At 37.8% G+C, this 11840-nt stretch overlaps 2 protein-coding genes across 3 annotated transcripts in view; one reads left to right on the top strand and one right to left on the bottom strand.

Annotated features, from left to right (window-relative positions):
* The first annotated feature begins 259 nt into the window (after positions 1–259).
* Positions 260–6932, top strand: LOC145786933 (uncharacterized). Its single transcript, XM_082598677.1, has 8 exons — positions 260–440; positions 625–750; positions 3037–3170; positions 4105–4293; positions 4675–4750; positions 5190–5252; positions 5386–5455; positions 6788–6932. The coding sequence occupies exons 1-8, from the start codon at positions 327–329 to the stop codon at positions 6868–6870; spliced, it is 855 nt and encodes a 284-aa protein (XP_082454803.1). The 5' UTR covers positions 260–326; the 3' UTR covers positions 6871–6932.
* LOC145786932 (uncharacterized) overlaps positions 6533–11840 on the bottom strand; it is a 30520-nt gene continuing 25212 nt past the window's right edge. For both annotated transcript variants that reach the window (XM_082598675.1, XM_082598676.1), the window contains exons 19-23: positions 11343–11457; positions 10613–10773; positions 9714–9827; positions 9193–9281; positions 6533–8466 (exon numbers count right to left, since the gene is read on the bottom strand). In XM_082598675.1, the coding sequence (XP_082454801.1) occupies positions 8346–8466; positions 9193–9281; positions 9714–9827; positions 10613–10773; positions 11343–11457 (600 nt within the window). In that variant the 3' untranslated portion in view covers positions 6533–8345. The remainder of the gene's footprint in view (positions 8467–9192; positions 9282–9713; positions 9828–10612; positions 10774–11342; positions 11458–11840) is intronic.

Genomic DNA, 11840 nt, shown 5'->3' with positions numbered 1-11840 from the left:
AATTGCAAAAAAGTATTCTTGTTACCTTCTCTAGGCTTTACGTTTCGTCTTGACAAATTGCCGTAGCCAACCCTTTTGTAGGTTATTAATAAACCCAAGCAGCTGCAAGTTCTGTTGAGTATCAATGGATAATCGCTTATCAACTTCTATGACAAGTTATCAGCAATGCATTCTGAGTCGAGAGAAAAAAGACCCTTGAGCACAAGACGAAGGAGACGACTCAAATGTTAGATAGTGACTTTCGTACCTGCTCCAGAAAGGTTGTCTCTTTTTAAACCAACATCACTAGAGCTTTTATTGGAAGGGGATACACACAAACAAACAGGATGGAAGCTATAAAAAAGAAGATGACTATGCTGAAATTGGACAAGGAAAATGCAATCGACCGAGCTGAGCAAGCAGAAGCGGATAAAAAGAGCGCCGAAGATAAAGTCGCTTCAGTGGGTTGTTTATGGCAGGAAATTTTAAGAACATTAACTTGACTACAGGCCACACTGGATGTCTGTTGTTTGATACTCAAATATAACAAGCCAATCGAACTTTTTTTCATGCCTGTAAAAAGCTTTTTGATAACTCAAATGCTGTGCTAAGTAAAGTTTTGAGTTGTAAAATTCTTTTTTGCAGTTTGAAGAAGAACTTCAAGCTCTGCAGAAACGCTTAAAATCGACAGAAGATGAACTAGATACGTCACAGGAAAAACTTCGCGCTGCTAATGAAAATCTCGAAACAGCTGAAAAGAAGGCAGCAGATGTAAGTCAATTTTGATGAAATAAAATAAAAAGAATGTCTCGTCATCTAACGGAATTAATCTTTTTTTTTTTACTTTTGGTGTATTATTATTAGTCTACAATGTCAACAAAGTCTGTTTTAGCCGATATTAATGCAAGATAGAATTTTTGCATGATGATCCTTAATTATGAAAATATCAGAGGACTTTTGCCACAAATTTTATTACAAGGCTGACATGTTCGTTTTTGAGTGCAGCATTATATTTACTGGGATGATGAACGCTGCTCGATGAAGCCACTACTTCGTGATAGCCTATCACTGGCGTGGTACCTCTAACAGTTGTCACTTGTAATTTTGTCCAGCTTGTCATTATCTTTGCGACAAGGTTTCGAAGTCTGGTTTCTATCAAACATTGCTAGCTATTAGGATTGAATTAATGTGAATTTTAACTTATTATTGACGTGGCTAATATTAATATTATATTTTATTACTATTTTGACAAACATCAATATTGATTGATATTAGTATTAATTGACAAACATTAATATTTTGACAACATCAAGCAAATTGCCGGAACAAAAGGTAGACCTATGCCAAAACTACTAGCAAAAACTAAAAACAGAGAAAAATGGAGGGAGTTCATATGGGAAGCCACAGATAATCAAATCTGATTAATCTGTTGAAGAAGAAGAATATTAATCTTACTTTGCCTGTCAAGGATTGGATAACATTAGCTACTATGATGATAAGTTTATAATTTACAGCAAAGCAAATGTTATCATCTCAGACCAACTATAAATGAAAAGTACAAAGCATATAAAGTGGAAATCAAATTAGTCACTTTGTTATAAACGAAACTGCTCTCATAGCCCGACACTTTAGTCTTAATAAACCAGTTTTTATTTAAATTGACTTACGGTAGGCTACCGTTCTACCCACAGACTGCTAAACCAGCTATGGGTACTTTGCACATGCTTAAAAATACGCTATTTAAAATGCTTCGGTGGCTACGATCCATGCCGTGTTAACCGTCCCCGTACCTCCCGGCCGGAGAGCGGCCCACAGCTGATTATAGGGGCTCACCCATTTTAGTCTGTTTAATGCTTTTTGACTGTTTAAAACTAAAAAGTCTGCTTCAGACGCTCGCTATTCAATAGCTTGAATCAATGAATCATGCAAGACCGTATTTACTGCTTTCCAACCACAACTGGGGGCCTACCTCTGCCTAGGGGCCCACACGCAGCGTTTTTCAGCTTATAATTTCACATGTAGGCCTACCGGTAACACTTAATATTTATTTTTTTTCATTTTTTGTAAATTTTTTTTGCTCACTTCGCTTAAACGCATTTTATTCACCTTGGCTACATTAGACATGTATAGTTGGGGGTTAATGGGATGAAAAGTTTTTTTTGTGTCCCAAAAAACTAACGAAACGATGCAATATTCCGAAGTAAACACTGCTCACTCAGTTAACAATAACAACCTAGTTAATTAACAATTAAATAGATAAATTTCTATGTTAATTGAGATAGGTTGTGAAGAGAAAATGCTATCGGTGAAGGTGAGGATATCTCAAGTAAATTGTCGAAATTCTAACTTGCTGAAAGGCTACACCACACTATAGGCTATACAGTACAAACGATCAAGAAATAAATCATTGAAATCCTTCTACAATCGTGAATGATTTTTTTTTTGAAATGCTGGTAGGTTATCTTAAATTTTAAACTAAAAATTCTACCCAATTCATTTTTAATTTGGTGAATTTGGTTACATACAAAGTGTGCATCTTGACAAAAAAAAGTATATCATCGTTCTTAAAAATGACTAAAAAATGACCAAAACAACATTATATTTGTCAACATGTTTGGGTGGCAAGCCCCCAACACCTCTTACAATTTTAATTTTTCCTACATTGAATTTTACATTGTTTATTTATGTTATAAACTTTGCTTTGTTAAAATTTTGGTCCTTCCCCAACTTTTTTCTTGATCCGCTATAGCATTGTCATTAACTTTTTTTTCTGGAAAAACTTAAGAGTTGTGTAATCTTTGCTAAACTGATGAATGTAAATTTTTTCCCTGATTAAAAGAGTTTGCGGTCCTAAACGCGTTTTGATGCTATTTTTAAAAGCAATCACGAAACATAGGGGCCCACTAATGGACTTCCGGGGGGGGGGGGGGGGCGAGATAGTACTCACACGGCCCTGGCTACGATGATGTCTCATGGTTACTGTCACCTAATCTTAATATTCGAAAAATAAAGATCTGCAGATTTTTGAAACAATAACACTTGTTTCGTTTCTTGCAGGCTGAGCAAGATGTTGCATCTTTAAATAGAAAGATTACCCTCGTTGAAGAAGAGCTCGACAGAGCACAAGAAAGATTAACAATATCTCTTTCTAAGTTAGAGGAAGCTGAAAAAGCTGCCGATGAGAGTGAAAGGTAAATTTCTTTTGTCGCCTAGATACTACAGTAGAACTCGGTTAATCCGGATTCGGTTAATCCGGATCTTTGCCTAATCCGGATAAAACTGGAAGTACAAATGATTTGTAATCTTTTTCTTGAGAAACAGCTTTGGATTATCCGCATTATTTAATCCGGATCTTCGCCTATTCCGGACAAAAGTTGCGCTTTCTCTATCGCTTTATCCGGATTTGCCCGATTTTTTGTAAGTTTTCCATAGAAACTCGTCTTCGGTAACTGTTTTCAAAAGTTTTGAGTGACTACAGATTATTCCGACACGCATGTCTGAAGATGTAACTTTTGCCAGTGTGTTCTTGCGTTAGACGCAGAGTCTACAAATACATTCATTTTACATGCATACTGCATTTCAAAAGAACTCTGTCACTGGGTCGCTAATGTGGTGATCGCGCGTCTCGGAATTGGCAGATGACCACACTAATGCGTTCAACTTCGGTGATTTTTACCGATACCCTTCTATCTAGGTAACGTCAGGCTTGATAGAACCGTCATCGGTTAATCCGGACCTTCGCCTAATCCGGATGGAATCGCCGGTCAAATCGAATCCGGATTAACCGAGTTCTACTGCAGTAAGCCTAAAATGTAAATTTTCACAAAAAAAAAGAATTTATAACTTATTAGCCTATGCCTACGTGTGATTTTAATTTTTATTTGCCAATAGTCTTGCCCCCCGTTGGGAAATTGCATCTGCGCAACTTTTTGCAACATAAGCTTTGTTTTAATAATAAAAACATAGCTTACTGTTATAGCTTTGGCTACAGAGGCTTATTCAATTCCCGGAACCTGCAGATTATTTTTGTCTGAATAAATTTACTTTTTTTACTTAGGCCTACTTTTGTTTTGAACTTAAAGCCACCAAATTAATTTTAATCTGGAAATTTGCTGTTTACAACAGAGGACGAAAAGTAATTGAAAACAGATCGTTAAAAGATGAAGAGAAACTTGAAATGCAAGAAATTCAGTTAAATGAAGCGAAGAGCATAGCTGAAAGCGCAGACCGCAAATACGAAGAAGTTGCAAGAAAATTGGTGATGGTTGAAGGTGATTTGGAACGAGCAGAAGAAAGAGCGGAACTGGCCGAAAGGTAGTAGGCCTAACTGACATGTGTAGGACTAGATTTTTAGTAGAGGCAAATTGTGTTTATATTTAAATCTAATGAAGTTTTTAATAATAGCCTATCGTAGGTGTTGATAGTCTTTGGTAGGCCTACAGTAGGCTAAGTCATTTAGCGTTAGACTATTTTCACTTTCCTGAGATGTTATCAGGCTGTGGATTTAAATGGTAAACTGATAAAATTCAGAAAAAGTATTGGCAATGAGCTATTGACATTGTGTTACAACGCAAAGCAGCATTTCCTGCTCATATCAGTAAAAGTTAGCCTACTCAAACCATGACAACATTTATGTAGTTGTGCTCCCGATACTATTTTACAACGATTTGGTTATCTGGGTATATCTTTTAACAGTAAAGCAACTGAATTGGAGGAAGAGTTAAAGGTCGTAGCCAACAACCTCAAATCACTTGAAGCAGCAGCTGATAAGGCAAGTGGTAACTAACAAGCCAACTCAAAATTTCATGTCTGATTTGGTTTTAAATTGAGGTTCTTTGGTGAAGAAGTTAGTTTTGGTTGAAATAAAGTTTGGTTTTGAGTCTTCCCGGCAGTTTTGCATACTTGTAGAGGTTTTCAATCACTGACTTAGGGCCGGTTATCGGGATTGACAGAGTGAAGTTTCCATAATTGTTGAAGCGTTGTTGTCTGTGAGCTATTCCATCCACTAGGTACCGCTGAATGGAGAGCTGTCCATGAATGCGTTGCTAAAGCGCACAGCCCGAGAGCCGAACCAGTGCCGCTTGATCTTGAGTGGGGCGCTTAACCACTGAGCGAACTGGACGGACAATCTAAGCCCGAAACAAAGCAAAACTCACCAGAATCTAGAAACGATCTTATCAGCAACTAAACGTAACTTATTTGAATTTCAGTATTCTGCAAAAGAGCGTACCTATGAAGAGGAAATCAAAACTCTCAGTGAAAAATTAAAAGATGTAAGTTGATCGATTTTTCTGCTGAAAAACTGAGACGCTTCTGTTTATTGCAACGAATAAAAAGTGTTTGATTTGAGTCATTTAGTGTTGTCAAAATTAGAATCGCTTTTTACCCTCCAGCCTTTTCGTGCAGGCGGAAACTAGAGCTGAGTTCGCTGAAAAAACTGTGGTAAAACTGGAGAAGAACATTGATGAGCTGGAAGGTGAGTTCTTTGAGCATGGCATTCAGGTTTTAAGCGATTCGCACATCAATGATTCACCTGAATGTGCTTAGGCCTACACGTATTTTTATTTGTAACTTCACAAAAACTTGTAGCATGCGCATCTTTCTTTTATGTTAGGATCTGATTTTGCAGTCTTGTACTTTGTAAGCGTGGCACCACAAAGCAGGTCATATCAATTCAAAAAATCCTTTCTCTTTATAACGTCATGAACCTTTCGATTAAGTTTATTATGAATTTATTATTAAAACAAGAAAAAATCCCATTTTTTTAATAGTCTTAGGATTTGTTCGAATATCATGTGGCGTTTTTCGGTTCTACCACTATATAAAAAAAATTGGACCATGACATTTTCATTGAAATCATAGCGTACCGTAATGCTAACAATTCCTTTAAGAAAACTTCAGGGACGTCATAGAGTGTTTGCCCTCAATGCTTGTTCCTGCTTCTAAGTTGTTTAGTTATTCATTTTGTTAAATATCACAGAAGCTTTTGTTTCCAAGTTGAAAGATAATGCATGCACCTTCACTGCAATAACTTGCTTGCTTTTCACTTCACAGACGAGCTCTATCGACAAAAAATGCGTATGCGGAATTTCAACGAAGATATATCGGCTTACTAGCACCACGCTGTGGCTATTAAGTGACAGTTTTGTTATACGGAACGCTTTTCACTGTGGTCCATCCCCCGGACTAAAAAATCTGTTATTTTTACATTGATTTAACGTCTTCAGACGTTGAATCAATGTAAAAATAACAGATTTTGCTGTCTGGGTCACTGTACTTTAAAATTTACGTTAGTAATCGCACGTACAATGATTATTATTATTATTGTTGGAAAATAGCTAGTGCTCGAGTAAACCTTTATCACAACAAAATTTAAAACAATCTACAACTACGCTTTTGTTCAATGACCTCCGACAATTTCAATTTCCAACGTTGTGTCTAGACCACGACAGTTCCAAGATAAACAGAGAAGCAGGTAGAAGACCATGACACAGACTTCTACTTGCTTCTATGTTTATCTTGCAAGTAGCACATGCTGTGTTGTACGCTGTAAAATTAGCAAAACAGAGAATTGGATGTGTAGAAAGACGGCTTAATTTAGGCTAAGCTGTTTTCAAAGCCTCTAAATGAATAGGCGCTGGAATAACCAACTTTACTTTGCCACTGCTTTTTTTTTCGATGCATTGAGCATAACTTTAACCTCAAGTACTAGAGTTGAACACGAGAGGTTGGATTAATCGTAGAGAGAATTTATTTGAAGTTGTGCGTTGATTTCACTGAAATAACAACAAGGCCACGTGGTGTGCAGATACTCTCTACTCTGAAAAGTGCAAAATCAAGTCCATCTCGGAAGACATGGATGTGACTCTCCAAGGCATCGGAGATCTGTAAATTTTGATTGTTTTGCACGAAATCGTCACTTTTGATGCAAATAAAAACGCTTGGAAAGTTGTTGCAAAATTGATTTCAAACTCAAGTCAAAACCGCAAATTTTTTCAGTTCAAGTAGGCTAATTAATGTAATTATGCAGGTGTATTGTAGGTTAGCGAGTAAAGACGTTTTAGCTACAAAATTAAACGCAACACAAATCATTTGACATCTTTTCTATCGCAAATCACAAAAAGAAGGCTTGACTTTGCTGAATAAAAAATTAAAAAGTACAAATTCATGATCCGACATAAAACAGTGATTCATTCCAAAGTGCGTATATGACACAGTGTATGATAAAGCATGAGATGGCGGCTGAAACACAGGAAAAAAGCCTACTGCAACTATTAAGAAAATAAATCGGAAACAGAATCATTACGGAAATCTTTCTTAGCTCATTCGAATTGAAGACTTCTGCAGGGGCATTGTGAAATCGAATAAACAGGTAATTAATTTTATTACATTTTTAATGCTAAGCCAGAGGGTTTTATTTATTTAAATGTAAAGCACCACGAGAATTCCAAGGAGACTAACAATAGCCTCCGAGGCAAACTGGGTTAACAATCCAACGATTGAACATTTGTTTACCAGTTTATAATAAGAAACGGGTAGATCGTGACTGATTTTCTAGAGAAGGCAGCTGCTGGCGGTCAACTCTTCGTAGTTCCACTGAAACTTAAGCTAAAGTAGCTGACCTGCGGATAGATTATTTAACCAAAGTAGTACGAGCAGTTCCATCTAGCAAAATCCCTTCGTTTTAGATTGACCAATGTCGCCAGACAGGTTTTGCTGATTGGGGTGACAGTTAAAGTTGGCTTGTTACAATCAAAGTCAGACACGCCCGAGACAGAAAAATCAGTCATTTTTTGAATGAAACATGACAGATCTTGCTGTCTGGGACGACAATCTCTGTATCTGGGACGAACAAGGCGGTGCAAAGCCATCCAGTTAGCAAATGCTGCTTTACATCGTTGAAACGATGTCACCAGACAATTTTGCTAGCTTGTATTATTATCAAACATTCCTACATTGCGCTTTGAAACTTTAATGTCGCAAGCCAGTGTGACAAAATTGTGTCCCTGCTAAGCGTGCTGAATGACGTGAAGCTTACGCTTACGTGCGTGAAGCTTACGCATCTTACATTGATTAAACGCGTAACAAAATTCCCATGATATGCAACTTAAAATGCTGAGTCATAATATTATGTTAGTGTTAACATGGAAGAGGTTGATGAAAGTATAAACTAGAATTGTATCTAAAAAGTCTAAAGCAAAAAATAAAAATACTGCTACAGGGTTTGACCACGAGAAAACACGTGTTTGTGGCATGAAAAAATGTCAACTAAAATTTGTTGAAACAAAGAAAAGAATTGAAAAGTTCTTCGCAATTGCAGTCATGGCTAATCAGCTTCCAATTGCACCTTTTCATGAAAGCAAGGTTCACTCATCCACAGCTTCGCCAGCCTTCAATTTCGCTATGATCTGCTTGAGCCGGTTCACTTCCTTGGAATCCGCCATCTTGGTAGCGTCATTTTTGATCAGTTTCACTCTGGCGGCATATCTTGAAATGAATGAAGCGACATTAAAATGTTATTGCAAGTGATCAATTTGCAATGACGAAACACTTAAAGAGTTGATTTGTGGTAGGCTACAGAACTTGAATATGGCGAAGAAAAGGTTTGCCACTGTTTGGGGCGGTACCCGGTCATTTGGTCGACAGGACGCTTGGTCGACAGGACGTTAGGTCGACAGAACGATTTATTTTAGGGTTAGGGTTAGTTAACTAACCTTAACCCTAACCTAACCCTAACCCTGAAATGAATCGTTCTGTCGACCTAACGTCCTGTCGACCAGATGTCTTGTCGACCAAACGCCCTGTCGACCAAATGTCTGTCGACCAAACGACCGTACACCGTTTGGGGCCGCAGGACTTTTCGTCTGACTTTCTTCAAAAGCTTGTCGTCATAATCATTCTGACGACAAACCTTCTCGTCAATGATGAAACTAAGCAAGTTTGAGAAAATGAGTCTTTAGACAAACAAGAAGATAAGACCCAAAAACAAAGCGAACTCATCCAATTCTTACAACAAGTGCATTCAGCAGTGGGATCTGCAGTTTAACCCATGAAGCATACAGGCATTTTTTTAGTCAATCTGAGCCTTTCGTCTGCTAACATTACACAAGACAAGGAGATTAGCTTCTTTTTTACCATTAACTTAATTCAAATCTTCATCAACTAGGCGTAAGTCTGTATACAAGAAACAACACATGAAGGATTTTGACTTACGTCAGAGATATAGCAGTCTCGTCAGAATTGTAATCAGCAGGTGACACATTGACGAACATTAGTGTCTTGGCGTTTCCTCCGAGAGAGTCCTGGGTTACATCGAATCAACGTAGTCAGACAATAAAACAATTAAAGCATTGCGGATTCGTTCAACAAAAGTTTCACAATCCTTATTTTGAAATTTGGCATTTTCTAATGATAGGTTGATAATGGCTAAATTATGCATAGCCGAAAATGCTCGAATACCTTTTCTGCACGATAGACGCTGTATTGTATTGTATTGATGCTGATTGTGTTTGCTTATGGAGGATCAACAATCTAAGCCCTAAAATAAAGTTATCACAGCTTTTTTTATTTAACTTAAGCCAGAATGTTTTTTCGCAGTCTGAACAATCAACCTTTGTACAACATCTGTAGCCATGCCTATCCTCATTGCTCAGGGGTGGTAAACTATACCTTTGGCTCCATAGCCCGCAATAACAAGTTTAAAAAGATGCAAATTTCACCACCGTGCCACATACCTGCATGAGCATTGTCAGCTTGTTGTTCCTGTACGGTATGAAAGACTGCTCGCTCGACAAAGCGGATATGACGTCACCAAGGGCCGAAAGTGATTTGTTGATGGAGTTTGCTTCCTGGAAAGAGTTTTGACTTCATTGAAACGTATGTTCGACATTCTTCGCTTTTTAAAAAACAGACGATAACGCATTCCAAAATGAAACCCGGTTTATAACTTTGGTAGACGTGACTAGTGCCACCTTCAAAACATGTCAAATATATTTTCTATGGCGATACATCCTTGCACATTCTTTTGCTTTACAACAAGTTCTAGAATGAAGGTAAACGACGCCAGCTTTTGCTGGGTTGCTGGTGCTTGGAACGTATTAGACACAATAAAATTAATTAATTATCAGGCTCGGATGGTTAAGTATTGGTTCAGTTTTCTTCACCTATTCATTCGTCATACTTCAGCTGAGAGAACTGTACCCAGCAAGCAAAATCAGTATAACGTCTGCAGACGTTAAATCAATGTAAAAATGACTGATTTTGCTTGCTGGGTAGTTTGCAATTTCAATTAAAACATGGGACCTTTACAAAGCATATCGTGTATCAGCAACAGTGAGGCGACAGATAAAACGATTCAGCAACTCATCTAGCAAATTATTTTATTTTCTCAATGCTTGACGTCGTTTTTACGTTTTTTTGCACATCCGTGGACGTTGAATCAATGTAAAAAAGATCTGGTTTGCTAGTTATAAGTGAAGTGGTGTTTCAATGAAATATCATACGATTGATCCAAAATAAACTCAGCTAGAAAGCTCATCCCAGCCAGTAAACTATGCATTTTCTTACATTGCAGTCTGCCGACGTTGAATCAATGTAAAAAAGCATGATTCACTGTCTGTGGTATATTCTATACCTTTAGTTGCTGGGCGGTGGCACCAGTCTTAGCGACCCGCTCGCTCCCGGCCAAGTCCACCAGGCTCAACTTCCCTTTAGTGATTGCTCCCGACACGAGATTCGTGCTCTCGATGATGATTCCAATCACCAGATGAGATCTTGAGCTCTCATCGTTCATTTCTGGAGGAACAAAAGGTTAAGATAATACTCAAAAGGAGGATCACAATTAAGTTAAATTTTACTACGGCTGTGGGGTCAAAAAGATTATGATGTGTCATAAGCCAGAAAGAAGAAGAGTCGATCGGGTATGAGTCTGACGTCATGAAGAATTTTTGCCTTTTCAAAACTGGTTTTTAAATATTCTGTAGTCGGCGCCAGGTGCCTAGGTATGTTGGACTCGGTTTGAAATCACCATTCACCACCACACAAGTAGCTGAGACATAGTAGCACACAGCTTCAACAATGCATCCTCTGCAGCAGTGCTGCTCCACAAAATATAGGTCTATAACCAACCAGGTTAGCAAAAAGCATATGAGACAATAGTTGTAAAAAAAACAAGAAAACCAATTACAATGTCGTTGGATGTTGAATAATGTTTACTCTGAAGACAAGTTTACACTACAAACAACGTATTGTACGTGTTCCGTAACACAATTAACACATACGCACGATACCAATCGGTTAAGAGTGGATACAATTTTGAAACGATAAGCATCAGATTGAAGCCTAAAAGTGATAGAAGAACTTACTTGTGGAAGCAGTGTGCCTATTAGCAGATCCTTTCTGAAAGGTATCGAACAATTCCTCCGAACTTTCGGCTCCAATGATTTCAGTGCCTTGTATGACGACCATGCCTTTGTTGTCCTAGTTCAGCAGAGGCGAATATAAGCAGCAGAATGAAACGGGATTTTGATAAGCATTGAGCTATTACTTTGTAATGAGCTAGGTTAGAATTTCTTCGGCTTTACTCGTTTCTTCCTGGTCTTTACAGTGAAGGATAAATTTGTCACATTTTGCCACTAACCAAGTTACACTGGTTATACACTACAGTACACTATGATGAAAGTAGGCCATACAGAAATTAACTACAAAATGTAACCAATCTAGTCGTCATTCTAAAGGCCACTGGTGCTTGAAGAGATACTTTGGAAGTTCGAAAATAATACTAGACGATGTCCCAACCGCTCCATATTATAACATTGCTAATGTCGACAGCGTAACTGAAACGTGTAAGAATCTGACATACA

The sequence above is a fragment of the Aplidium turbinatum genome, chromosome 17 (assembly GCF_918807975.1).
Source record: "Aplidium turbinatum chromosome 17, kaAplTurb1.1, whole genome shotgun sequence".
NCBI lineage: Eukaryota > Metazoa > Chordata > Ascidiacea > Aplousobranchia > Polyclinidae > Aplidium > Aplidium turbinatum.
The sequence above is the reverse complement of the archived record's forward strand: the minus strand, read 5'-3'. Positions and strand labels throughout refer to the sequence as shown.

What these genes read in the sequence shown, in the direction of transcription:
- LOC145786933 (XM_082598677.1), top strand. Translation starts at nt 327, where the DNA reads ATGGAAGCTATAAAAAAGAAGATGACTATGCTGAAATTGGACAAGGAA. An exon ending in TTGAAGCAGCAGCTGATAAG is followed by an intron (nt 4,751 to 5,189) that starts GCAAGTGGTAAC and finishes TTTGAATTTCAG; the next exon opens with TATTCTGCAAAAGAGCGTAC. An exon ending in GAACATTGATGAGCTGGAAG is followed by an intron (nt 5,456 to 6,787) that starts GTGAGTTCTTTG and finishes CGTGGTGTGCAG; the next exon opens with ATACTCTCTACTCTGAAAAG.